We start from the raw sequence: 26,422 nt of genomic DNA on the forward strand, positions 1-26,422 counted from the left end.
ATATTGTATTGTATTACGTTAATCAAACGAAATAAAAGAACTGAAAAGGAAAACATGTTCAGAACAGACCTCATAAGCTTCGAAATTTGTTGGATTTTCTTTTGTTTATACATAAGAGACACGAGTTACTTACATTAAGCATAATGTACACATCTAAATGTAAATTGGAATTGTCTGTGAATATTGCTGGATATGTGTGGGTGTGTGCAGTGTTCTTTTTTTTAGTATATGTATGTTTAAGTGTGTGTGTGTGTGTTGAGTTGTATTACGTAATTAGCTAAGTTCAAAGCCTACACCCGACTGTATGGCATAGAGCAATTTTTCACGCATTTGTTCCACTGTATTAAACGGCGGCAGCTTTAACAGATTCGTGCAGGTGCTGGCCGTGGGTAGGCGCTCCATATCGCCAGCATTTTGTATAAAGAAGGGAGGATCCAAGTCCTAAAAATAAGCATAAAATAAACTTAAATTTTTCGTATACGAATTGTGTGGGATACTTACCTTGAAACCCAACAGCGGCGGACGCGAGCAGCTGGTGACGAACTTCAGCAGCTGCCGCCGCTGCAGATCATCGAAACCCTCCACAGCGGCCCAGAAGGCAACAATGGATGGATGCTCTGGCGTGTACTCGCCGCCATATTTGCAATGCTTTTTCAAATCCTCCAAATCGATGGGAATTTCAGCGCCTGATATGAGTATTTGCAGCTCCTTGTTGCTAAACATGTACAGCCATTCGATAGGCAGCACATTCGATAGTCCCTTGCGGAAGGCTTTGCAGTGACGTTTGATTTGCACATTCAACTTGTAGTTGGCAATCAGTTGCAAGTACTCAATGCGATTGGAGTTGGTCACCGGTGTGCTCTGACCCTGCGGCTTAAGCTCGACAATTTGCGTTTGACCCAGCGAGCTGCTGGCTACGGTGAAATCTAAATTCAGCTCGCTTACATCGCCTGGATAATCCTTCAGATACAGCAGATTGCGATAAAGTTCGGGATCAAGTGAGGCCAACTGATGTATGTCCACGTCGGAGTATTTGCCTGCCAGCTTGGTGAGAAAGAATTCGGCCAGCGGCAGCTCCACCAGCAAATTCTCATAAATGGCTTTGCCCAGAATGCGTCCAATGAAATAATAATGCTTTTCAAAGTCACCAAAAAGATCTGCTACGTTGGGATTAGGATACAGCTTATTGTCCGTAGTGACCCTGCATAAATAAAATAAATTAATATGTGCATAAATCGATAATAAATAAAGCTAATTACATAAAGAAGCCACGATTTGGATCAAAGGCAGTTTTAATAAGCTCCGATAGAAATTCACGAAAAACGCCGCCGCCATCAATGCCAGCCTCATCCAGTCCCAGCGAGGATATAAACTGTATGCGAAACTTTAAACGCAAATCAGGCTCTGCAATAAAGTTAAAGTTATGTTAATTAGAGCTTATTATTATTATTGGTATTATAAGCTCCCAATATTTAAAGCACAAGTAGCAATACAAGTTGCATTTTTAATAATTTAATACTCGTCATTTGCTATCAAACCCACGTGTATTTGCCAGCGTAAGCAGCGCTGCTTTGTCTGCGCTCGATCGCTTTGCTGCTGCGACTGAAAGTAAGCGTCGCTGCTTTGCTGCTAAGAGCGCGTTTACCGTACGATTTGTTTTTGATTTGCTTTGATTGCATATGCAGCTAGAAACTGAGCGGAGAGTGACTAAGAGCGCGTTTACCGTACGATATGGCTTTGATTGCATATGCAACTAGAAACTGAGCGGAGAGTGACTAAGAGAGCGTTTACCGTACGATTTGTTTTGATTGTGAAGTGAAGTAGAGTAGGGAGTAGAGTGAGAGGTAAACTGCCCTCAGCTTAGCAAAAATATTAGCTGATTCAAGCATTGAAGCTAGAGTGCGTGTTTGTTTAAATGCCGTATTTGAATCATTAACTTAATTTTTGATTTGTACAATAGTTTGATACAAATTTATTTAATAGTTGCATTAAACAATTAAGAAAAATTTCAATTCAAAGTTTAAAGTACAAATCGTGTCTGTTTATGCTTAAATAAGCAGAGGCATCTTTGAAAAATTGAAAGAAAATTGTTTGAAACATTTTAGAAAATTAGAACGCAAAACTTATAATACTGACTATAAGACTATGAAAGCTTTGATGGTTAACAGACATATACAAATGTACAATAAAACGTTGGATCATCTACAAAGCTTATTAAAAATAATTTCAAACATTCAAAAAGAAAAGAACTAGATACATATAAATCTCCTACATTACTTGTTGTCCATTTAAAAAAGACCTTTACACCTAGAACAATATCTGATAATCTTCCTCTTAAAACCTTCTATTAGTTTAGTTATTTAATTACCATTCTCCGGACGCAGCTTGTCATAGGCATCCTCATACAAATGTGAGCGCCGCACAGTAAGCACTATGGATGGACCTTGTAGGAACGCCTGTAGATGTCCTTGCACACGCATCTTGTTGGCCGCCACCAGTCCCTGAAGTATGCTCACACGCTTATTGAACGCCACCACAAATGGTATTTCTCTTAATATAGTTATGGACCGTTTTTGTTTGGTTGACATGGGTGGACCATTCTCAAAGTCCTCGCGCGTAAAATCTCTGATGGGCTGGAAGGGTCGTATGCCACGCATGCGACTGCTGTGGGTGAGCGGCAAGTCTGTGGGTCTGTCCAGCGGCAAATCCAAACGACTCACTGTCCAATGGCCCTCCGGACAAAAGCCCAAACGCAAATCACGTGTATGTATTTGATTTAGCACAAACACAACCACATTCAACAAATTAGCCCAGACTTGTTTCTGTGAGCGCAGCTGCTTGTCATCCGCATCCGTGTGACTTAGAACGCTGCGAAAGGCGAGCTCCACCAGTCCCAGACTGATTTCCTTGAGCGTCTTGGACATTTGCACAATTTCCGCTATGGAAAAGGGCATCAAACGCACATGTTGTATTGTCGGTGTCACCAGCAGTTTGCTCTCAACAAACTCCACATCATGCAGTGTGGGCAAGAGGCGTCCAAAGAGCATGCAGAAGGTCGCCAGCAAGGGTATGGTGCGATCCACGCCTTGAGGCTTGGCTGTAAATAAAAATACACATAAATTATAAGTAAAGAAAGTTTCATTTAAAAATTCTTGAATTGAATAGCTGATTGGATTAACGTTGAGTGAATAAATTAAAATAAAAATGGAATTTTAAAACAAATATGTTAATTTAAATGTAACGCCATTTAAAGCTAATTAAATTAATAGCATTTCATCATATGTTTATTTAGGTCAATCATTATTAAAATGTGGTTCATCCTATGAACTAAAATTCGTTGTAATTGGATTTTACAATATATTTTTTTAAATAGCGATTTCTCTATAATAAAATTATAATTGAAATTTCGAGAACAATAACTTATCAGTAAAATATGATTCATATTTTCAGTTGAAACTCTTAGGAATTATTTCATAGTACAACTTGCTATCATTTCATTTGAATAGATCAAATTTGAAGATTGCTGGTCAATACTTACGCACAACCCCTTTGGAGATAAGCGTCAATGGAGCGGAGAAACCGAGCTGCGTGGACTCCAGCGCCAGCTTAAACCAAACAGCGCGTATAAACTTGGGCGTAAAGGCCAAAGTATAAAGCAATCTGCAGCAAAGTAAACATTTAAATTATAATCTTAAATATGCAGATAAATGCTTACCTATATTCAAACACTGCATGCTTGTTGTAGATCATTAGATTGTGACAGATTTCGCAGAGCGCATAGAGCAGCAAGCCATGCTCGATGTGTGGCTCGATTTGCTGCACTATAAATTCCACACGCTCTGTTTCATTTAAGATGCCAATGGACTCGAGCAGACAAGCGCGCTCCTTGCTGCTCAGCTCACGATTCGTGCGGCAAGTTTGACCCATGTCATAGTCCAAAGTGTGAGCGGCATCCAGCTCCTCGTCGGATTCCTCTGTATCCTCATCGTCGTCATCGGAGTCTGTATGGCGATGTGGCGTCGCAAGCGAGCGCAGCGTGGACTTGGGCAATTGCAATATATTGGGCATCATTTGCGCTATAACGCGCACATAGACTATGAGCAGACTGCTCTGCGTTAGAGAGGCTGCCCATGATAAAGTAACATTAGTGTTTAATTAATAGATTTAAATTTAAAATACGCACCCAACTGCTTGCGATCCAACACCAGCAGCGAGTTCAGCAAATAGGAAGTAAACAAAGTGTCGCGCTTTTGTGTTTTGCATTGTGACGCATCGCCCACTGGATTAGCACCATAGAACATAATATGGCGTTGAGCCTCATCCAACATAGTAGCCTCTGCAGCCGCTGCGCTCGCCGTGCTCGCCTCCAGTTGCGCCAGCAGCGCCTGCATAAGCAGCGCAAATGGAAAGTCTGCGCTCTCAGCCAGACAAGGCAGCACAAAGAAACGTATTGACTCCGTATACGGCATGGCCAATATATCGCTTATGAATTTACGGCAAAACAGCTGTGTATGCATCCCAGCTGGCAGTCGCTTGGCCACGGCCAGCGGTCGCAGCAGCAGCTGCAGCAGTGCATCAGCTAAAGGACTAGGCGCATGCAGCGTCTCACCGTCCAGCGGTGGACACTTCTCGTCGAGCAGCAAGCGCAAGCGTTGATAATAGTTGCGTGCTATGAGAAAGCCAAACACACGCTCCAAATACTTGTACAGCAGCGTCTCATCCTCCACAAAACGCTCCACAGCCGCCACAGTGGTAAAAGTCTCCAGCATGCGCAGCGGTATGGCCTGCGCGCTATGTGGCAGCGACAATTGCAGCAGACACGCGTCCAGCAGTTTGCAAACGCGCAGCAGCCACACCGAGTCCGATGCTGAATGCTGCAACAGGCGAGCGGGATTACGCAGAATTTGCTGACAGATTTCAATCTAAAACAAAAGCATGTTACTCTATAGTTTGCAACTCTATATATATATAGCTACTTACCAATCTTTCGCTGTCCTTGGCCACGCGACTGCTGTAGAAGAAGCTAAGACGCCGCAGCAGAAAACACAAACTCTCATCCTCGGTTAGTCTGTCGCGATGGGCATGTAAATAGGCATCGAACGCTTCACGCTCAGCGCGTTTGCGCCGCTGTCTATATATGAATGAGCGTGCGTAGGATTGTAGGACAACAGCACCGTTAGCTTTCTGGCGCAGCTCGTTGCGTTTTTGGCGCTCCAATGCCGCTTTGCGTATCGTTGTCTCACGGTCGCAGCTTGTTGAGGCGCCGCCAAGGCTTTGCACTGGCCGCCGTACACGATATTCACCATCGAAGCCAAACATGACGCTGCAATTGTAGAGACACACCAGCTGCTGCTGTTGTTGTTGTTATTATACGTATGTTCACTCTCCAGCTGATTCCAACTCTCGCCACTACCAACTACGATTCAGCACATAATTTATGATTAATATACAATAAAAGAAACGTTGCTTTTATCACAGTGCAACAAGCAACGTACTGTTGCTTCAATTCTAATTTTTTGGAGCACTTTTCACTTTACTTTTGTTCAATTTTCTGACTGCGTAAAAAACTTCCTAAACAAATGATTTAATTGTGTTTTCTGCTTATGTTAATTAACATGCCTTATTTGCCACTGTTAATGCGCTGTTAATGCGCTCGCGTATCATCCACTACAATTGTGAGCACTTGACCATGCGCGTTGAGGATTTTCCAGCACTGCTGCCTAGGCGCGCTAAGCTTATTTAAAAAAAAATTACTACATTTAACATAAATGAATAAACTCTTGTTGCTATAGTATTTTTGTTTTGTTTGGTTTAAAAAAAAAAAACAGCTGTTTGGCTAACTAACAAACCTGTTTATTTTATGATTGTCGTGCGTCATTTTGTTTATTATTTTTATTACGTATGCCGCTGCAATGTTTGCTATTTTGATTTGCGAAAACAACACGTATTTATAGCTCCACCACCCACATTATATCAGCTGATCTGAAAAGTGTGTCTGATAAAGATATTAAGTTGTTTAACTGCAGTAGGCGTAAAAAAAATAAAATCAAAGTAAAAACAAACACATTTGAAAAAAAAATACAACTGCTAATGCAGTTGGTCATGTGTGTAATGCGGAAGCTTGTAATAATTAACGCCTATTACTTGTCATGTTTGCTTTCAGCGCCTATTTACGTGTATTTACTGTAGCTTAAAACCAAATGCTTATTTATCAAAAACGCCAGCCAACCTGTTGCTAATCAGACAGATGTCAATTTATTACGTACGTATTTTTAATACAGCTGTGTATGAGCATGAATCAAACATGAATGAGCTTTTTAAAGCTAAAGAAACTAATTTAAAAATTTGTTTGTGTTTCTACCTAGTTATTGTTGTTTTTACGTTTCAAATTGCAGCGCTCAGCTGATTTGGCGCCGCTGCGACGTTCGCTGCCGCAGTCGCTGCAATATTTTCATGCGGATGACGCAGTTGATGACGGCGCTCGATGAGACCCAGCAATGCAAGCGGCACATCCATTGTCTGATCATCGACGAGCACAATATCAAAGGTATTCATATACTTCTCCATGTTCGCCTCCACATGCTCGAAGAGAAAGCCAATTTTCAATATATGCGAAGAGGAGGGCACGCCATCGGCCATGCCGGCATCACCCAGCGAATCGCCCATGACTATGATGTGATCACGTGTATGCACCAGCTCGTAATATTCGTGGCCATCCAGCACAGTCTCGTTCTTGTTAAAAGTGTGTATCATGGGCATTTGGAAGCCGTCCAGCATGCCATTGCGATATTTAAGAAAATTCGAAACGACCTTGACATTTGTATGCATTATGTTCGCCTGGCGCAGCACCGAAACCACCGAGTTGCCCAGCCCCGCTGAGAACACCAGCACCGGTATTTGGAAACGCTGCAGCAGAAGAAAAAGCTCGTGCGTTCGGTCACGTAGCGCGTGTTTGAATTTGCCAGCCATTTGATCTATTTCGGACTCATCGAATGCAAATCCCGAGGCTAATGCACCGGACTTGGTCCACCACTCGACCATGTAGTTGACTTTCTCATCAATCGGCATGTGTGGATCTATTTCGATGGGGCGGTACTTGTGGTAGAGCTTATCGGTCTCCGCTTTAAAGTTGTCCGGCAGCGATTTACAGGCATTAAATATGCCAAAGCTTGAGGGCACTGCAGTGCCATCGTCGGTGCGCTGCTTGGTGATCGTATAATCAAAGTCGGAGACCACTTGCATGCGCTCCGGTCCGCCGTTAATTAGTTCGTTGATTTTATTTTCCACCACCGCTGGCTCTCTGATGCGGCAGTGGCTCTGATTCAAGGCGGGTATATCCTGCAGCCGCACATAGCCTGTGCGATCGTCCACACTTTGCTCATCATTGCAGCCCATGGCTCTCCAGAGGTTCCCCTAAATTTATTTTAAATTTTTGCCGACCGTTTCCGTTAGCGCAAGGCGAGCGCAATGGTTAAACTGAAAATATGAACAGTTTGATAATGAGAGAGCAGCATTTCGTTTATTTGCACATTGGTGTTTGTAAATATTTTGCACATGCTTTTTGTTGTTGATTGCTGTATCAACACAATTGCGCTCAGCTATGTATGTGTGTGTGTGTAACAGCGCTGCGTGGGTGATTTTAAGCAGTGAATTCTAGGGTTACCAACTTGCCAATAATTATTTATTGCATTGATTAATGCTAACGATTATGATATAAGCCTAAACTAACTCAGTAAACAAGATATGCATACATTTTAATTGTTGCTTATCAACTTTCAAACTAATGCTTTAGTGTTTACATTTAAATTAAGCAGCAGCTTTAGTACGCGGTGCAAAGTCTGTTGGCGCGAACTTTGGTGCTTTGAGTCAATTGTATACAATAAATTTTTGTATTGCTATTTAACAAATTTAAAAACTACTGCTTTGTACTTTTATATATTTAATAACAATCACTGTTACACTTATTTACGCATCACTAACGCAAGCATTTTAGTTATGTATTTAACAACGCCGCAAATTTATGTACATAGCAGCTACTTGTCCTTGAAACGCTGTTGCCAATATATTTATTGCTATTGGCACGTTGTTTTTCTTTTTGTTAGTTGCAGCTGTCAGCAGACAGACTTATCAGTTGCTTTATCAAAGTTTCTTTTATGCACGCAGCTTTGTTATGATTAAAAACAAATAGGTTTAATAATCTCACGCTTTTTACCTTAGCGTCAAACACAAACACAATGTGCGGCCCGTTTCAACTTATGCGAACAGCTGTTCAGCACAATGGAAACGAAACGCGTGCAAGCGAAACAACATGGAATTTAAAACGCTGGCAATTAATCTTTTTTGAATTTGGTTTATTTGTGCGCCGCTTTTTCTTTGTACGCATTTAGAATAGAAAAGAAAAAGTTTAATACATTTGATGTTTACAACATTAATATTGAAATTATTGTTTAGGGTGGCTGCTGCTCACTATAACTAACTTAGGCTACATATTTAATATGTATATGGATATTCTGCTTAATTATAATACAACTGCTGCGCGGGTATAAATGATTAACTGAGTTGTGCATTGAGAGTTGTTTAATCTTCGATTAGTATGGCTGCATTTTCTTGTGTTTTTGTGGCAGTTGCTACTGCTGTTGCTGCTGCTTCTGGAACAACTTTGTTTGTTACAGGCAAAAATTTCCAATCTCCCGGCAAATAAGTGGCAAATGCAGATATGCGCGCCAAGTAACTGTAAATAAAGAGAGGCTTAAGTAAAGTTTAGGCAGCGAGAAGAGAAAGCAAAGCGCACTTACCGATTAAGATAGGAGCCAGCAGACGCTGGTGAATTGAATGCAAGTACACCTTGTCCATCATCTGGCATTTTAATCATAAATCTATTGCCCATCTCCTTGACGCGATAGCGTGGCAAATTTTTAGCCACCAGAAAACCGTATTTCGCTTTCGACTGCGTTACTGTTGGGGCCTGCGCTGCTATTGACGGCTCCTTATCGCTGCCGCATGGTTTAGGCTGCAGTAACTGCGACTGCGGCTTAACATAGATGTGTGCTATAGTCGGTTTCGCTGACTGCGTCTGCGGCTTAACATTGTTGCTTGCTTTAGACGCTTGCGCTGGCTGCGACTGCGGCTTAACATTGTCGCTTGATTTAGACGGCTGCGCTGCCTGCGACTCCGGCGTAACATAGTCGCCTGCTTTAGGCGTTTGCGTTGACTGCGACGCAACATTGTTGCTTGATTTAGGCTGTTGCGCTGCTGACTCCGATTGCGACTTAACATTGCTGCTCGCTTTAGGCGGTGACTGCGACTGCGGCGTAACATCGTTGCTAGCTTTAGGCGGCGACTCCGACTGCGCTTTATTATTGTTGCTTGCTTTAGGCGGTGACTGCGCGTCCTGCTTAGCATTGTTGCTTTTCTTAAGCAGTTGCTCCAACTGCGAATTCTGCGTGTCACAGATGATTATTTTGGGTACTGGCGGCGGCGATTTGGAGCGCTGCGGTGAATGCGAATTCTTGCCCCTGTGGCTTGCCCTGATCGCCGGTAGCTTTGGCGGGGAGGTCACCTGGGGGGTGACCATGTTGGGTGGCTTAGGCAGCAGCTTTGGCAATATCTTAAGCGACTTGTAAATCTTTGCTGGCTTTGGCGGTGGCGGTGGCAGCGCATCGCGCGCTATCTTTGCAGCTTCAGCTGCTACTGCTGCTGCGACTGCGGGCGATATTGTTTTTGGTATTTTTGATGCTTTTGCTTTTTTGTCTGCGTCTGAGTTTTTGCGCTTTAGCGGTTTTTTAGACTCGGCCACAACTGGCGCAGCTGCAGCTGCAGCTACTGGCTTTGTTGGCTCTTTGGCTTTGACAACAGTTATGGTTAAATTCTGCTTGGGATTGGCATTGTTGCTGCTCAGCAGCTGCTGCAGCGACTCGTTGATTTTCAATGTAGGCGTTGCGTCTTTCTTAGGAGGCAGCGTAATTAGCGTAACAGTGGTCTCTGGCATTTCTGCTGCTGCCGTTGCCGCTGCCGACGTTGTCGCTGGCGGTGACTGCTGCAGCACTTTGATGTTCTGCAGCACTGTTGCTGTCGACGTTGTCGCTGTTCTTGGCGGTGACTGCAGCACTTTGATGTTCTGCAGCACTGCTGCGGCCGATGTTGTTGCTGGCGTTGACTGCAGCACTTGGCAGTTGTGCAGCACTGCTGCTGTCGACGTTATCGCTGGCGTTGACTGCAGCACTTTGCTGTTGTGCAGCGCTGCGTCTGCAATAACGGCAGGAACTTTTGAAATTAACGGCACAAAGCCGCCGGCTAATTTGATTTTCGATGGCGATTGTATGGTGAAATTAATGCGCTCAGGTGATGGCTTTGGCATTAGCTTTGGTATTGAGGGTGGCGGTGGTGGTGGTGGTGGTGATGGTGGCGACGGCGACGGCGGCGCTTGATGATCCTCTTCTTCCGTGTCATCCTCTATAATAACGCAGTCGTCTTCATCCTCTGCTACTGCAGCTGCTGCCGCCGTTGCCGCAGGCAATTGCACAAGACTTGCGCTGACGCCCAAGTCCAGCTCAAAGTGCAGCTGCTTGCTGATCTGCAGCACCCAAAAGGCCATGGTGCGCTGCTGGCGCTGCACCGGAATATTATGCGCATTCTGATAAACCTCACGCAGCATCATTTTGCCATCGACGCTCTGCAGCAGCACAAGCACTGGCGGCGCCATGTCCAGCGGCACCGGACCAAAGTAGATCTTGCGCCGCGAGGAGGGCGTAACAAAAGCATCGTAGGGAGCATCCTTGAAGAACTGCAGCTTGACCACCTTGTTGCGTCCCACGGCCTCACGCATGACATTGTGTATGCGATCCAGCGAGATCATGTCACGAAAGGCGGGCACAAAGACGTGCGAGAAGTCATCGAAGAGATTCAGCACAAGCCAGCGATGATCCTCGTCATGCAGCTCCGGTATTTGCAGTTCGCTGACATCCGCTTGGTTCACCTTGCGCACTTCAATGTTGCTGCGTATGTTCATCACCGAGTCCTTGGGCGCAATAGTGGGCGTAACAATGGGCGTGACAATGGGCGGCGCTATAATTACCGGCGGCTTGACCATGGGCAGACTAACAATGGAGAATGGAATTGCTGGTATGGATGACAGCGTAGGTGGCTGCACCGGCACCGGCGGCAGTGGCTGTGGCTGTGGAGCTGGCTGCTGAGGCGGAGCTGGCAGCTGTGGTGGCCTGTCGCGTATGCGTTGCTTCACCATCAAAGTGCAGAGCACGTTAATCTTCTTGGTCAGTATTGGGTGCGTTTCTGGCGTGGGCTTGGTGCACGAGTTGCCCTCCATGTAGCGCAAAAAGCCTCTGACAATCCAGTACTGCTGTCGTCCCTGCATGACCACCGCCAAGCGATCCGTGTTCTCATTGCGCCTGCTGCGCACCAACATGCGCGCCATGAGCGGCAGCTTGCTGAGATTTGTGGCAAAGCGCGTATTGGACACAGCCACGGCGCCCACAACTGGAGGCATAACATTGTTGATGGTGGCTGCCATCAGGCTGGAGCCATCGGACAGCTGCACATCCCAAATAAAAACATACTCGGACTCAAAGGCGGCCAAAAAGTTGGTCCACTTGATAATGCAGAGAATTTCCTCATTGGGTGCTGGAATAATTTTGCTCTCGCGCTGCAGCGCCAAATCGATGTCTTGCATCTTCTTGGACACCAGCGTGTTCATGTTGCGTATGACTTCGTTGTAGCTGCTGCGGAAGAAGCTGGCGTCCATGGATTGCCAATCCTCGTCGCTGGGCGTGCTGCTGGGTGTGGATATGGCGCAGGCGGGTGCTTCAGTTGGCTCCGCCAGCGAGTAGCAGGCTGAGATTTTGGGCACTTGTATGTCCAGCCTTGGACGCTTGGCTGCGGAGTCGGTTGTGGGTTCAGCTGAGCGTGCGCGTGCGTTTGAGGCGGAGGCTGCGGGCGCTGCGCTGCTGCTGCTGCAAGGATCGTCACCCTCATCGCTATCATCACGCACCAGTATAACAGTTGGCTCTGGCGGCTCTTTGGGCTGCTCAGGCTGTTGCTGCTGCTGCCTTTGCTGCTCCTCGCTTTGTCGCTGCCGCTCCAGCTCCAGGCGATAGTAGCGCACTGCGCCGGCTATGCGTCGCTCCAGCAGCTCCAGCGTTTGTGGCGTCTCTGCGCGTTCCACTTGCTGACGCATTCTGGTCGAACGCTTGCGATTGAGACGCAGATAACAATTCTTGGGCACGCTTATAACACGACGACATTGATAAGGACGCGAGCGATAGTAACTAAAGATTATATCCAGCTCTGGTGGACGCTCAAAACGCGGCACGCATTCCGGCAAAGCTTCTTCTGCTGCTTTCACCGCTGGCTGCTTTGGCGGCTTCACTGGCTTTGCAAATGGCTTGCCTTCGGGCTTGGGCGCTATTGTCCTGGGCGCGCTTTTGCTGCTTGGTGGCTCCGCCTCATTTATGACAGCTGGCTCTGCTGGCGGCGCTGCTTCTTTGATAACAGTCGGTCTTGGTGTTGTTGCCTTGGCTGGCGGCTCTGCATCCTTTTTAACCGCCGCTTTTGCTTTCGACTGCTTCTTTGGCACTGGCTCCACCTCTGGCGCCTCAAAGCTGTAGTGAGCGCGTGTGGCCAATTGCGGCACATAGCTGGGCATAGGCAGCTCCGCTTGCTCCTTCTCTATAATCACCGGTCTGCCCTCGCTGGACAAGCCACCGCAGAAACATTTATACAATTGATGCGTCATACAAAACGTAGCCAAGTTGGCCACATCGGGCAAACGTCGCAGCGCCACCTGGCAATGCTTCAATTTCATAATATCCGCGTTTTTAACGCTGCAGTGCTCCTTCAGTACAACTTGCTGCTGCTGCTGTTGCTCCTGGTTGTCCTGGTTGCTGCTCTGTGGACTACCCTTCTTTGCCAATTTAGCTGTACGCGTTCGATTTGCCTCGTCATCATCGATAGAGTCATCGAAGTCCTCATAGCGCTTGGGCGCTTTGGTGCAGCGTCGCTTCTTGTCGCTCTGCGTTTCATTGATCAGCAGCGTTTCGTTGTCCGTCAGCACCAGCGTTGAGGTGAAGTCCTTTTCCATTTTGGCCAAACGTGCAGTGGCCTGGCGACGTAGATTGAAAGCATCCTCGTTAGACAGGCCGCGACCCTGTAGAGTGAAAAGTATAAATTAGATAGGAATTGAAAGAAAATAACAAATTGCAAATTAATAAATAATAAATTTGCTGCTTATAACGCACATCAACTTTAAGTGCAGATTTTATGGTAACTAAATCAAGTTCTAATAAACCAAATGGTTTAACAACTGTTGAAATCTTTGCTTATATATTGCTTAGTAGCATAAACAAACTAAAATATTACTTAAAACAATTCAAAGCTAATTTTTTAAATAGTTCAAACCTCATTCTTCAAAAGGTTTATATAATTTTCTGTTTGTTTTAGCACTTTAGCAAAAATTAAACTAAAAGAAGTTTTAATATCAGTTCGGTTCACACTGAAATTGTTAACAATTTGTAAACCGAAAGAATATTTTAGAAAATTCTCTATACATTTGTTGTGAGCTAATTAACATTTTGGAATATGCTGACTTCAATTGAAGGTATGTAAAATATTTAAATGCGTCAACTGCATGATTAAAGAGAATACACAACTATAATATTTAAAAAGGTGTAAACTACTGAGCGCTGCTTAAAGAAATATGTGCACTTTACAAAATGTTACTACTCCAAATTCATTGTTTTCTTTAGTTGCCTAAATACAAAGCCTAAGACTTTTATATGTAGCTCTAATTACATCTGTTTCCACACGCACGACGCGCGTCAGATCCGCGCGACTGCAGCGACACTTCAAAACGCATTTGGCGTGTCCACAATGTTCACGTGTCGGACGCGGAGCGGCGAGACTTTCACAGATGCAGCCCAGCTGGCAAAAGTCCTTAAGGCAGGGCTTGTTGGCTGCAAGGGAAAGCGTGAGAATCAACTATTTAATTAAGTATTGGCTACTCACCATCCTTGGCCAGCGCAGCGGCATCTATAATTGTAGCATTGAGACGCTTCAGCTCCTTGGCCAGACGCATTTGTCGATTGGGACGTTTGTTGGCTGGCGGCTGCTTCAGCCAGCGCTTCTTTGGCGGCTCAAAGATGTGCTCATCTCGCAGAGTAGCAAGCTCCGCTGCAGCTGCAGCATCTTCGCTAATGAAAGCATTTTCGCTGCAGCTAATGGCAACAGTGTTAATCATTTCCCCCAGCATATCCGCACATTGCAGCGCCAGCTCATCCGGCTGCTCAGGCAGCTGTGAGCGAAACTCAAACTGCTGCAGCTGCTTCAAAGGTTTGCCGGACTTGAAGCAGTCATCCAAAGCCTCCGAGCGATCGACTACGCGTCGCACTAGAATGTGATTGCGATCGTTCAGATAAGGTATAACAAAAGTAAAGCTCTTGCGACGTCCGCAGGGATTTTGTGTCATAAGCGTTGCAGTGGCAAACTCTGCCCACTCGCGTGTGATGTCATGATGCGGCAGTATGTGCTGCAAGTAACGCTTGGCAATTTCATCCAGTGGACGTCCCAGCTGCGGCTGCACATCCAGCTGCACAATGGGCATGCTGACGACCGCCATGCTGCCGCCGGCGAGCAGCAATGCGGCTGTATCATCATCCAACGGGCGTTGATATGGCTTTTGCGACAGCGGGCAGGGACGAAACACAGCGGGCAGCGGCGCTTCATTCAACTTGCGCTGCTTCTGCTTGGACAAACTGGGCAGCACATGCAGCTGCGACTGTATTTGCGCATCCAGGCAGTGGCTGCCACAGCGCGTCGCCAGCTCGGACGGACTTATGCGACTGCTATAGGGTTGCTTCTCACGCTGCACATTGTTGCCTTGACTGCCTGGCAGTCGCACCATCTCCCCATCAATGCGCATCACTTGGTAGTAGTATCTATCGCGCTCGGTGGACACATAGCTGGCGGCTTGCCAGCCCTGGCGTGTAAAGGGCATGGCTGTTTGCAAGGATTGCAGCTGCTGCATTGCATGCAACTTTACCTTGCGCTGCTGCTGCTTGCGCTGCAGCTCTCTGTAGATGTTTGCCTCATTATTGATAATTCCCATTTTCTGGCTCTTGCAGCGCTGCAGATAGAGACGACGCTCGCCCACAGTGCGCAGGCGCTGCAGACTATCGGGCACTGCCGGCATATCCATATGCGGTGGCACGCTGTGTGTGGTCACGCGTCCATCTTGGTACATCGGCTCCAGCAGACGCTCCTCGTTGTCCTCCAGATTGTTTTGCTTCATGTACGTATCGAGTGCATCGCTTACAAAAGCTGAATTGCCTGCTTGGGTCTGGCAACGCTGCGGCACCAGCGGAGTGAGCAGCATGCCCGGCTGATGTGCGCTGTCATCGAAGCCCAAATCCTCTTCGACAGCTTCGTCGGGCGTTGGCACAACTGCAACTGTTTTTGTCTTTGCCTGTGTGTTCGACTCTGTTGTTGCCTTCGGCTGTGAAAAGTTTGACTCTTTGGCAAAGTTCTTGACGCGCACTTTGCTCATTAGCATGTCCAGAAAATTGCTGCCACCTACAGCGGGTTTTTCAGCTGGCTGCTCAGCTGGCTTCTCAGCTGGCTGCTCAGCTGGCTTTTCAGCTGGCTTCTCAGCTTCCTTTGCTACCAGCTGCTCCTCCGCCACATCCTTAACTGTAGTCACAACCTCACTTGCTACATTCACTTCTGTCTGCTCTTCAGCCTCCAATGTATCTGCTTGCTGCTCTTCAGCGGCTGCCACTTGCGCTGCCTGCTGCTCTTCAGTCTCTGCCTGCAATTCCACTTGCTCTGCCTGCTGCTCTACTTCCACCTCCATTTGCTCTGGCTCCACTTGTTTGATCTCCACATTTTTATTAGCATCCTCAATGAGCGCCAAGCCACGATTGCTGTTTTTTAGCAGCTCCAGCTGTTGCTTCATCTGCTTGGACAACTCCTCGCCATACAGCTCCGTCTCCTCGTGCTCCGTTACATGTCCCATGCGTTTATAATACTGTACCAGGTTACTCGACCATGCCTTAAAGTTCGCCTTGCGTCGCTTGATCATGGGCTTCAGTCGCGGATCGAAGAGCAGCAAACGTGAGCGTCTCATAAGCAGCACGCGATTGCGCTTACGCCAGGCATATTGCCGGATTACGCAGCGTGGTTTGAGCGCATAGAGTATAAACCGTTTAACGTTTCCCCAATTCGCATGTAGAAATTCACGTGAAACGGGATATTTGCGCTTAAGCTTGTAGTACGAGATCAACTGTTTGCCTCTCAGTATAATGGGCGGCAGTTCAAGTGTCATGCTGCAAATAAGAAATGCATAATTAGCACATAATTGAAAAAACATTGTTATCTTTCCATTTCTTTTAAACTACACTTAAGTTAAGCAGCTTAAGTGACAGAAACAAAACACATGTGTCGAACTTCCTTTTTGAGGTTAGTTTACTCTAAGCTAAAATTATAATGCACGGTCACATTGATTTTAAAATAGGTGTGTAAGGAGCACAGGCATTTTAAGGTTAGGTTACTCTAAGCTACAAGTATCACATACGGTCACACTGAATATTAAATAGTGGATGATTTGCTGCCTAAAGCCACTTTTTTCTTTATAACTTGTTTGAACATCCTTGAAAACACTACCCTAAACTATTTCTGTAACTTATTTACTAGCCCGTAGCTCAAATAAATGTTATTTTAAGCTATTTAAGCTACAACACGTGCTTGAGAAAAGAAAAGTGCTGCCTAGTCAGCAACAGCTTGTTACAATGTAAAATGGCAGCACTAGCACTAACATAATGTGCATACTTACATACATGTGTACACACACAAATGCAACAGTAAATGTTTGGCAGGCAAAACAGCTGACAGTTTTAATTCAGTGGAGGATAATCATGCTCTAATACAAATCAATCTATCGCATACAATTTATCGACACAATGACATTTACAATAACACACACACACAAACAAATAATTAAACACTTACGCACGTTTTTAAGAGCAGCTCGTTTCACACAAAACAAAGCGGTAAACGCCAAAGAGAAACCAGCGATTTGCTTAAAAGCGTCTTAGAACAACACAACTTAACACACACACACACATTTACATACATCTACACGCACAGCGCAGGCAGCGCAACAGAACTAAAACATTTCGCGTTTTTGTTGTGGCTAACAAATTTTTGTTTACAACAAGCAATTGCAGCTGTCCGTATACATTTTGCGCATGTGCACATTTAAATAAATAACAAAATAGCACACTTAACAATTTATCTGTTTAATTAAACAAGGAAACACGCGTGCTCAAAACATTTGCGTATTTTGCGATCACAAACAGCGCTGCTTGCCGACTGTTAGAGAAGTGCGGCTGTATGTGTGTGAGCGACTCGCTTTCCAAGCGTTCCCATGAAATGCAATGGGAATGGTACTACGACTCACCGCCACACTCTTATGTCATGTGTTCGTGTTTTCATGTATGTACATATGTATGTATGTATGAAAGTGCGCAAATATGCATGAATATTAATTTAATAATAAATTAGATGTACAATATAAATTATTAAGCATTTCATCTCTACATTGCTAGTTACATAAGCAATTAAAAGTTGATTTAAGCCGCTTAAAGTGAAAGCCGCGCCTACGAAAATCCTACTTTTCTGTTCTTGAAAATTCTGAAACCATGCTTTGCTAAGTATATCCTTTTTTAGCCAAACATATCACTAATTAAACGTACCTTTCACTGTTCAATATGTTTATACTTTTTTTATATTAATATCGCGTAATTCTTCAACCAACTGCACAAGAGAAAACTATATTCCGAAATATCATCTCACGTAATAAATCGATAACCTCAAAAACACAAAAATGCAACATGGCGTCCAAGCAACAGATACATACACGCGCTGATCGAAAGCACCGCAATGCACGCGCATCCATGTATACACACTCACGCATACCAATACACCCCCAGGTGTTGCATTTTTTTCCTCCTCTAGGGTCCTGTTTGCAAAGACTCGTTAATTCTATCACAGTACTCACCTGCATTGAATATTTTGTTATTGTGGTACAGTCTTTGTAAATTTCACTATAATTAGCGATTACTTTTGTATTTTTTTTTGCTAATTTTATTGTAGTTAACGCAATTTAGCTCGCTCTCTGCTGACGTCGAAAAAAGCGTTGAATACACACACACACACATCCAAAAGTTAACACATCGCTATAGATACATGCATATACATATTTGTATCGGCGGCTGCTTGATAAATATTCAAGATGGAGACCGATAACAGCGCGCGTTCTTGAAGCAGCGTGGAATGAAACAATTAGGGTTGTAGAGCAAAACACTTTAAATGATTTTGCTAATTGTCAGCATTCAATTTACAATTACGAATGTGTTATTAAGGGATATCATTTAAAAATATAGCTTGAAACTGCAAACAACCTGCCAAACTTGTCTGCACGTTTGAATTAGGCGCCATTTATCAATTTGAAAGCGTGGTGGGAAGACACGTGCGTGTTGCAGTTTTATTGCGATAATTTATCGAAATTCCTGACTACCCTGGGACGTGGGACGAAGGGAAATTCAACATCACTTTCAGACGATGTACTGGGATGATATTTTTAAGGTTATGAAAATTACTACATTGAAAGTCATGTTTAGTTTAAATCGTTTTATTTATTTGTATACACATATAGAAGTATAAATAGAATAATATAGCAGCGTTCGTTGATCTTAAGGGATTATCGTCTACTTGTTGATTTCTCGGTTGTACTGTACCGATTGTCTTACCTGTACATAAGCTAAAATGAAAAACATTAATTAGTTAACGCATGTCAATGCAATGGCTGATGTTTTTAAGCAATAGAAATATTTCAGCAGGACCTATTTTTGAGGATTGAGTTGTTGCGGATTTTGTGAATCATACCACAATCAGATTTCCTTTCTCATCATTTACTATTTCTTAAAGTTATGTTGTCTTTACTGCTTACCGTTTTTTATTTATTTATTCCGAAAAATTCACTCTGCTGGCAATCACAGCTAAACTGAAATAAAGACAGTTACTTTAGTTAAAGCAAGTTTAGATAAAAATAGTCATTATTGATAAATAATAAATATTTCAGCAGGACCTATTTTTGAGGATATAGTTGTTGCGGATTTTGTGAATCATGCCACAGTTCAGCGATCCTTTCTCATCATGTTAAATAGATTGAGCAATTATGTTTATTCATATATCTTACCTTTAAGAATGAAGTGTATTCAATCAATCAATTCTTGAAAAGACAACTGTAATTTAAAAAGAAATATATATAAGTCTAGGTAAATAAGCAAAGGAAACAATTTGTTGCTAATAAAAGCATTTCAGTAAGACCAATCTCGCATTCAACATGAGAAGTTTCACTTAATTTTCAGATAGGGGCGAAAGTTAAGGCTCATCAGGTAGAATACTTTATAGTTAAATGGGAAATTCTCTGCAGCTCGTACCTTTTAGTTAATCCAAAATCCAAGCTGGCATAGCGAATTCAGAGCAAACTTTCTAACTTACTATCTGAAATAGAATAATAAAATTATTAATTACTTAAGTGTCAATAGTATTTAAAATATTTTTTAAACATTTTTGTATTTCAGTAAGACCAATCTCGCATTCAACATGAGAAGTTTCACTTAATTTTCAGATAGGGGCGAAAGTTAAAGCTCATCAGGTAAAATACTCAAAAGTTACATGGAAAAATTTATAAAATGCTTACCTTTTAATTCATACAGACGGAAAGCGGTTTCAGATCAAAAGTTAAACGACAAACTGAAATAGAATTAAAAATATGATTACTTAGGTGAATGGAAATTGTTATTTTTATATTAATAACTTGTCACGGTCTATATTTTTACAGCCTTAGAGTATTTCAATTTAATTAGTTGTTTTTTCAGGATAACACATAATTAATCCAACTGCACGTTTTCAGCTTCAATATCCATAATCTGCACATTGCTTTAATAAGCATTAAGAGTGGTGCATGGAAAATATCATCATTTCATTAAACAAACTTAAAATTAAAAGCTAAAGAAATTTTTACACACCTTATGAAAATTGATTATTTACTGGAGTATTTTTTTTTGGTAACATCAAAGTAAATGCTGAAAGACAAAATTTCATTGATTAGTAAAGGAAAAGTTTTCAAATTTTAAAATTAACTTCAGTTGAATTTATTATCAGTAAGACCAATCTCGCATTCAACATGAGAAGTTTCACTTAATTTTCAGATAGGGGCGAAAGTTAAAGCTCATCAGGTAAAATACTCAAAAGTTACATGGAAATATTTATAAAATGCTTACCTTTTAATTCATACAGACGGAAAGCGGTTTCAGATGAAAGGTTAAACGACAAACTGAAATAGAATTCAAAATATGATTACTTAGGTGAATGGAAATTATTATTTTTATATTAATAACTTGTCACGGTGTATATATTCAAATTTACTGTCTTGTATTTTTACAGCCTACAAGTATTTTAATTTAATTGGTTGATTTTTCAGGATGACACAATTAATATAATTAATCAGCTTCAATATCCATAATCTGCACATTGCTTTTATAAGCATTAAGAGTGGTGCATGGAAAATATCATCATTTCATTAAGCAAAATTAAAATTAAAAGCTAAAGAAATTTTTACACACCTTATTCAAATGAATTTTTTGAAGTATTATTTTTTGGGAACATCAAAGTAAATGCTGAAAAACAAAATTTCATTGATTAGTAAAGACAAAGTTTTAAAATTCTAAAGTTAACTTCAGTTGAATTTGTTATCAGTAAGACCAATCTCGCATTCAACATGAGAAGTTTCACTTAGTTTTCAGCTAGGGGCGAAAGTTTGTACTCATCATAAAACCGAAAGCTGTGTTTTAAGTTTTTACTATTATATTTACCTTTTAGTCTTCCGAACGCAGATCATTCAGTTAAGCACAGTGTCAGCTATAAATTAAAATAATAGAATTAATATAAAGTTCAAAGTCAATAAAAAAATACATTAAAATTTGCCAACTGTCTTTGTCAGTAAGACCAATCTCGCATTCAACATGAGAAGTTTCACTTAGTTTTCAGCTAGGGGCGAAAGTTATTGCTCATCAGCAGACAGTGGGCAAGATTTTAAAGTTATTAATGTAATTATTAAACTCACCTTTAAGCAGAAGTCGTGGCGCTAGCTAAGCTAAAAAATGTCTAGAGTATTCAAAACTAATTGTTTGATTAAAAATTATACAAATTTATTGCGTGCGAACTGTTACTTAGTAAATGCATTAAAATTTGCATTTGTACTGTTGTTACTTTAACCGCTGCCTACACAACTTTTGTAAACTTAAAAAACTAGGAAAATGCGCCGAAATGCGTTAGTAAGAGTTACTAAGCCTAAAAGTTCTAACATTATTAAAATAATGGTAAGGTGGGTTAATCTATTCCTCCTCTCTATCTCTATCTTTGTCCTTCTTCTTCTTTTTCTTCTTTTCCTTTTCTACGGGCGCTTCTTCAACAGCCTCGGGTGCTTCTTCATCACCCTTATGTTTCTTCTTCTTCTTTTTCTTTTCTGTTGTGTCTGGAGCGGGCGCCGCTACAGCAGCTTCCTCCTCGCTTGAAGTGCTTAGTTTACGCTGTAATTTAAATTAAATTTAATAACAATTTATTAGCAATTAGATTTATAAAGTTACCTTGGAGGGATCAGCTCCATTTGAGGGTGTCTGTGGCGCAACAGCTGCCGCTGGTTTTTTGGCATTGTAATCTACAAAACCGGTAAGCCATTCCTTGGGCGTATTTTCATTGGGTCTGCCAAATTTATCCAGCTTGCCAGAAGCAATGAGTGCCTTCTTGGCCGAAGCTTTAGGACCCAAGCCCCATTTACGTGGGTACGTGTCACGTTCCATAATAACACGCTTAATCTTGGCAACAACACCATGATCGCAAGACGACATGGTGGCAGTGGTCATCATGGCAATGGCCAAGCAAATAGCTTCACCTTTTGTTGTGCAAATGACAATCTCCTGTTCAAGCTCAATGCCATCTTCATAGCGCAGCACACCAGGCAACATAATCTTGGCACCATAGCAAACAGCGTTTACCTAAAATACAACAGCAAAATAATAAATTAGTAAATGCATTTTATAAATTAATAGTAGTATTTAAGTTAGATAGTTTTGTCGTCTGAAAATAACTTTGTTGAATGCCATAGAGAGGCTCCCAACATACACACATCAGCAGCGGTTTATGTTCCCAGTCATAGTCACAAACGTTGCTGGTTAAATTACAATCGCTTGCCGGCTTAATATCTTGGGGTACTTATTGAACTTTTAAAACTTATTGTTCAACTCACCGAACTGTCCTTCATAATAATGCGTTTGTGATTTATGAGCAGACCCTCCAAGGGCTTGATAACACGACGCAGCATAGACTCGTCCTTGTGATTTTCATACAGCCACATGGCATCGAGTACGTCATGCATAGTAACCATGCCATCCCGTTCGGATTGAATGCCAGAGCGTACACGACGCAGTTCCAACATTTGGCCACCAACGCCAAGCACTAAGCCCAAGTGGACGCACATGGTACGTATATAGGAACCAGCCTCGCAGCTAACCCAAAAAACACCTGAGCACGTGAATAAAGCACACACACAAGGGCACAAAACAAAGAGTGTTAACAATTAACTGTGCATTTGCCTGAGAGCAAAGACTAAATTTTTGCTGTTTGTTGTAAATAAAACTGTTGGCTATGTGCGTCCTCTGCCATAAGACAAGCAGCGACAGCACTATGCCCAGTCAATAATTGAGATAACTTACCCATATTACGCTGCTCATCGTAGTCCAACAGTTTGCTGTCATAGACTGTACGCACACGCAGCTGACGCTTTACGGCGGAAATGAGCGGTGGGCGCTGGAACAGTGCACCACGCAATTTTTCCAAACCTTGACGCACCTTGGCCACAGATTCGACGGCACCGTGCAGCTTGAAAATGGCCACATACTCCTTGCCAGCGCTTTGCTGTGACTTGACTAGACGCGTAGCACGATCAATGCAAACAATCAAGCAACCTTTAATAGACAAAAAGCAAACACGTGTTAAAGAAAATTTTTTTTAGGTTAGGTCGCAGAAGAGACACTCTTCTACGATTGTTCACAGTCACTGTTATGTTAAATCACTGTCACTGTCTGGCGCAACTCTATATCACACACACATACACAAGCGCTCTCACAGACTTACACACACACACACACACAAAATAAACATGTGCTTTTGCTGGTGGCCTACCTGTAACTTTGGGATCCAATGTACCAGAGTGTCCGGTCTTTTCCACTTTCAATATTTTCTTAATCCATGCTACAACTTCGTGGGAGCTAGGATTCGATGGCTTGTCCAGATTAATAAAGCCAGTCTTAATGTACTCCTTGATGTCGCGATTCAATGGCGACGAGCCATGTGCCAGTGGTGTATAATGATTGGACCGAATGTTTAGCTTATCAAAGTTCTTGAGCAGCAGTGGCCACTGTGAGGTATCTAGCTCTGCGATTTTGGAAGATGGCTGTATTTGAAACTGATGCTGCTTTTGCAACGTGCCCAAATCATCAGCATCCATTGGCTCCTCCTTGATCTTCTTCTTTTTCTTTCGTCCTTCTGCAAATATTCATTGCGCATGTCATTTGGCGCACTTTGTTTTTTTCTCTATTTATTTAACTTACCAACGTCAGTCATTTTTTTTATTTTAATTCAAGTAAGTGTGATAAGACGTTAGCACGCGGCGCGAGTACGAATCAAATGGACGAGACAAAAACACGTGTTGAAGTCAAATAGTGTGACCCAAACGCAACAGGGTGACCGTACAAATTAGCACATATTATCCAGCATATAATACAATAGCATGCGAGCAAGCGAGATGACAATAAAATATTGCGTGAGGTCCGAATGCCAGAGCTGCTCAAGCAATGTGACCTAAGCGTCAAAGAAAAGTAAGGCCAAAAGTTATCGACGAGTAAAGTTAGTAACTTATTTATTTACGTTTGATCATATGGAGCACTCGGTTGCAAGTGAAACCTGTGAAGCTGCTGCTAAACCATGTGCAGCATTAAAGCCCACAAATAATACAGCAATAAAATGCTTAAAGTGTGACAAGGTTTATATATTTCCCGCTGACAAAGATGATTGCCTGGCGCATTTATATTTGGAGCATCGCTTGGTCATAGCCGATGTGGAGGACATAGCGTTGATAGAGCCATATCTGCAGCATTGGGAGAAGGAATTCCAAACGCATGAGTTTGAGCAATATTGCACTACTATGTTCTTGGATCAACTGCCCGATGGTACCTACTCGAAGAATGAAAAATATTTCCTGCTCTGTGATATATTGCCGCAGGATTATGAGCTGCGCCAGCGACTGCAGCAGCAGCGCCTCTCTAATGCACTGCTGCGTCATCAATTCGAGCTTACAGATCGAGATTTCAGCAAGGAATGTTTGTTTTGCAGAACTGTTATAAAAGGACTACGAGCGGACTACTTGGATCATTTATTTGACAAACATTTTCTGCTTGTGGGCAAGGCTGAAAAGTTGGTCTATGTAGATGAGCTACTGGAGGTGCTTGAGGAGAATTTAAACAAATTAATGTGCTTGTATTGCGAAAAGATATTCAAGGTGAGTAAATGAAACAATAGCGCGCGACAATTCAATGTAAATGTGTTTGCTTTGCAGGATCGTCCAACGCTTAAGGAGCACATGCGCAAAAAGGGCCATAAACGCATCAATCCCAATCGTCGTGAGTACGACAAATTCTTTCTTATCAACTACAATCGCAACAATGCAGCGCCCACACCTCGCAAGCAACAAAAGCAGCCGCGGCAGCAACGCAATCCCTCCCACACGGATACCAGCGTGGATTTTGACAAACATTTTGCACGGCAGGATTCAGATCATGATTCCGACTGGTCTGATTGGGCAGGCGAAGGCGAACCGGTGGTTATCAAGTGTCTATTTTGCGCTGAGGAGCAAACGGAATTTGTCAAAGTCAAGCAGCATATGCTGGAGTCACATATGCTGGACTTTGATGAAGCGACAAGCGCTTTGAATTTCTACCAGAAGATAAAGGTGGTTAACTATGCGCGACGACAGCTGTGTCTACTACGCTGCATTTGCTGTGATCTGCAATTCGACGAGTTTGAATTGCTGGCGGAGCACATGGCACAGGAGGCGCATTGTCGTTTGGGCGAACGAGCTAGCTGGGATAAGCCAGAGTTCTTCTTTCCCTACATGGAAAACGATGGCATGCTGTGTGTGCTGGATGATAGCGCAGGCGATGAGCAGGATCCAGATGTGGTGCGCATTATATCAGAGGATAATATAGCACAGATAAACAAAGATGCAGAGCGGCTATCGTTGGAGAATTTTAAATTGTAAATAAAACAGAATTTCATACAGTAACATTTTAAGAGTGACCATACTTTGCCAAATTTATGTGTGTACTTTTGCTCGATAGCAGTTAATCGATATACAATTGCATATCGCTACTGCACTGACATCATTCCGTTTAACAAGTGAAATTTGCCAATAAAAATAAACTGCAGCAATGGAAGCACTGGACATATTGGAAAAGAGAATAGATGCACTGAATCGCGTACTTGGTCCCGTACCGGAAGCGCATGTAGAGCATACGGAGGGCAGCATGAATATTGTAGAATCGCTGTGCTCTGCTAATGCTTTGTTAAGTGAAGCCACCACAGGACGCACACAGCTGACGCAGTGTGTGGGTCGCGCTGCAGAGCTGGAAAAGTATTTGGATCCCAATTTTCTGGAGGAGCAGCAACAAGTGCGCTCTAAAGAAGTTTACCTCAATGCAGTGGCGCCAGAGCTGCATGTACAAAGCGAACAACTGGAGCGCATCAAACAGCTGGAGCCGGCGCTAGGCGCTGAATACTTTCGCAGCATACCCAGCGAGTGTCTGGACAAGCTAAAGCAAATCACCGAGAACAATGGAGAGTACGCACAGCAGAGCGAACTGATTGAAGAGAGTCTGATATTGGCAATGAAGCGCTATGGAGAGATACAAGCGGGTCTGCTGACCTCACTAGACGCAATGAGCGCACGCTTGGATCAGGTGGAGCAGCGCATGGATCAAAAGAAGCGCAGCGACTTGACTAAAGATGTGCCGCTGGAGGGTTAACTTAATATATATGCTGAAAGAGTATTTATGATATAGAAATCTGTTCCACTGTATGCCTATAAGTTTTTTTTATTTAATACGCCTAGCTCAATACACGAATCTAAAAACTAAAAAGCTTAAACGAACATTTAAAACTAAGAAAGAGAAGAGCACTGGCTACTAAATGCAGTAAGAGCGCGCAGCTAAATTTAATTATGCAGCACTGCTCGTTT

The 26,422-nt window shown here is 43.0% G+C and overlaps 6 protein-coding genes and 8 non-coding genes across 14 annotated transcripts; 2 read left to right on the top strand and 12 right to left on the bottom strand.

Moving 5' to 3' along the window:
* Positions 1 to 27: 27 nt before the first annotated feature.
* On the bottom strand, positions 28 to 5,545 carry LOC108596588 (ubiquitin-protein ligase E3C). The gene is made up of 8 exons (XM_017982515.2): positions 4,981 to 5,545; positions 4,184 to 4,922; positions 3,716 to 4,124; positions 3,539 to 3,660; positions 2,369 to 3,097; positions 1,260 to 1,404; positions 502 to 1,201; positions 28 to 441 (listed from the first exon to the last, which is right to left on the bottom strand). Exons 1-8 carry the CDS (start codon positions 5,317 to 5,319, stop codon positions 274 to 276), a joined length of 3,351 nt encoding a protein of 1,116 aa, XP_017838004.1. The 5' UTR covers positions 5,320 to 5,545; the 3' UTR covers positions 28 to 273.
* A 685-nt stretch (positions 5,546 to 6,230) lies between these two features.
* Positions 6,231 to 8,261, bottom strand: LOC108595395 (7-methylguanosine phosphate-specific 5'-nucleotidase). Its single transcript, XM_017980620.2, has 2 exons — positions 8,213 to 8,261; positions 6,231 to 7,476 (listed from the first exon to the last, which is right to left on the bottom strand). Exon 2 carries the CDS (start codon positions 7,393 to 7,395, stop codon positions 6,385 to 6,387), a length of 1,011 nt encoding a protein of 336 aa, XP_017836109.1. The 5' UTR covers positions 7,396 to 7,476; positions 8,213 to 8,261; the 3' UTR covers positions 6,231 to 6,384.
* Positions 8,262 to 8,791: 530 nt separating this feature from the next.
* Positions 8,792 to 17,046, bottom strand: LOC108594846. Its single transcript, XM_017979984.1, has 4 exons — positions 17,018 to 17,046; positions 14,017 to 16,331; positions 13,804 to 13,964; positions 8,792 to 13,159 (listed from the first exon to the last, which is right to left on the bottom strand). Exons 2-4 carry the CDS (start codon positions 16,328 to 16,330, stop codon positions 8,792 to 8,794), a joined length of 6,843 nt encoding a protein of 2,280 aa, XP_017835473.1. The 5' UTR covers position 16,331; positions 17,018 to 17,046.
* Positions 17,047 to 19,376: 2,330 nt separating this feature from the next.
* Positions 19,377 to 19,469, bottom strand: LOC117134737. The gene has a single exon (XR_004458814.1). It is a non-coding gene; the product is annotated as a small nucleolar RNA Me28S-Gm1083 (small nucleolar RNA).
* Positions 19,470 to 19,639: 170 nt separating this feature from the next.
* Positions 19,640 to 19,732, bottom strand: LOC117134735. Its single transcript, XR_004458812.1, has one exon. It is a non-coding gene; the product is annotated as a small nucleolar RNA Me28S-Gm1083 (small nucleolar RNA).
* Positions 19,733 to 19,980: 248 nt separating this feature from the next.
* Positions 19,981 to 20,060, bottom strand: LOC117134744. Its single transcript, XR_004458820.1, has one exon. It is a non-coding gene; the product is annotated as a small nucleolar RNA Me18S-Gm1358 (small nucleolar RNA).
* Positions 20,061 to 20,222: 162 nt separating this feature from the next.
* On the bottom strand, positions 20,223 to 20,315 carry LOC117134734. The gene has a single exon (XR_004458811.1). It is a non-coding gene; the product is annotated as a small nucleolar RNA Me28S-Gm1083 (small nucleolar RNA).
* Positions 20,316 to 20,577: 262 nt separating this feature from the next.
* LOC117134743 lies at positions 20,578 to 20,657 on the bottom strand. Its single transcript, XR_004458819.1, has one exon. It is a non-coding gene; the product is annotated as a small nucleolar RNA Me18S-Gm1358 (small nucleolar RNA).
* Positions 20,658 to 20,723: 66 nt separating this feature from the next.
* Positions 20,724 to 23,842, bottom strand: LOC108596766 (H/ACA ribonucleoprotein complex subunit 4). Its single transcript, XM_017982857.1, has 8 exons — positions 23,742 to 23,842; positions 23,314 to 23,676; positions 22,845 to 23,096; positions 22,379 to 22,653; positions 21,720 to 22,127; positions 21,197 to 21,662; positions 20,946 to 20,991; positions 20,724 to 20,750 (listed from the first exon to the last, which is right to left on the bottom strand). Exons 1-6 carry the CDS (start codon positions 23,752 to 23,754, stop codon positions 21,468 to 21,470), a joined length of 1,506 nt encoding a protein of 501 aa, XP_017838346.1. The 5' UTR covers positions 23,755 to 23,842; the 3' UTR covers positions 20,724 to 20,750; positions 20,946 to 20,991; positions 21,197 to 21,467.
* Positions 20,817 to 20,909, bottom strand: LOC117134736. The gene has a single exon (XR_004458813.1). It is a non-coding gene; the product is annotated as a small nucleolar RNA Me28S-Gm1083 (small nucleolar RNA).
* On the bottom strand, positions 21,058 to 21,153 carry LOC117134738. The gene has a single exon (XR_004458815.1). It is a non-coding gene; the product is annotated as a small nucleolar RNA Me28S-Gm1083 (small nucleolar RNA).
* LOC117134757 lies at positions 22,204 to 22,342 on the bottom strand. Its single transcript, XR_004458833.1, has one exon. It is a non-coding gene; the product is annotated as a small nucleolar RNA snoR639/H1 (small nucleolar RNA).
* Positions 23,843 to 24,053: 211 nt separating the features above from the next.
* Positions 24,054 to 25,465, top strand: LOC108596767 (zinc finger protein 277). The gene is made up of 2 exons (XM_017982859.1): positions 24,054 to 24,688; positions 24,746 to 25,465. The coding sequence occupies exons 1-2, from the start codon at positions 24,068 to 24,070 to the stop codon at positions 25,445 to 25,447; spliced, it is 1,323 nt and encodes a 440-aa protein (XP_017838348.1). The 5' UTR covers positions 24,054 to 24,067; the 3' UTR covers positions 25,448 to 25,465.
* Positions 25,466 to 25,524: 59 nt separating this feature from the next.
* Positions 25,525 to 26,383, top strand: LOC108596768. The gene has a single exon (XM_017982860.2). It carries the CDS (start codon positions 25,617 to 25,619, stop codon positions 26,208 to 26,210), a length of 594 nt encoding a protein of 197 aa, XP_017838349.1. The 5' UTR covers positions 25,525 to 25,616; the 3' UTR covers positions 26,211 to 26,383.
* The last annotated feature ends 39 nt before the right edge of the window (positions 26,384 to 26,422 follow it).

The sequence above is a fragment of the Drosophila busckii genome, chromosome 2R (assembly GCF_011750605.1).
Source record: "Drosophila busckii strain San Diego stock center, stock number 13000-0081.31 chromosome 2R, ASM1175060v1, whole genome shotgun sequence".
Taxonomy (NCBI): Eukaryota; Metazoa; Arthropoda; class Insecta; order Diptera; family Drosophilidae; genus Drosophila; species Drosophila busckii.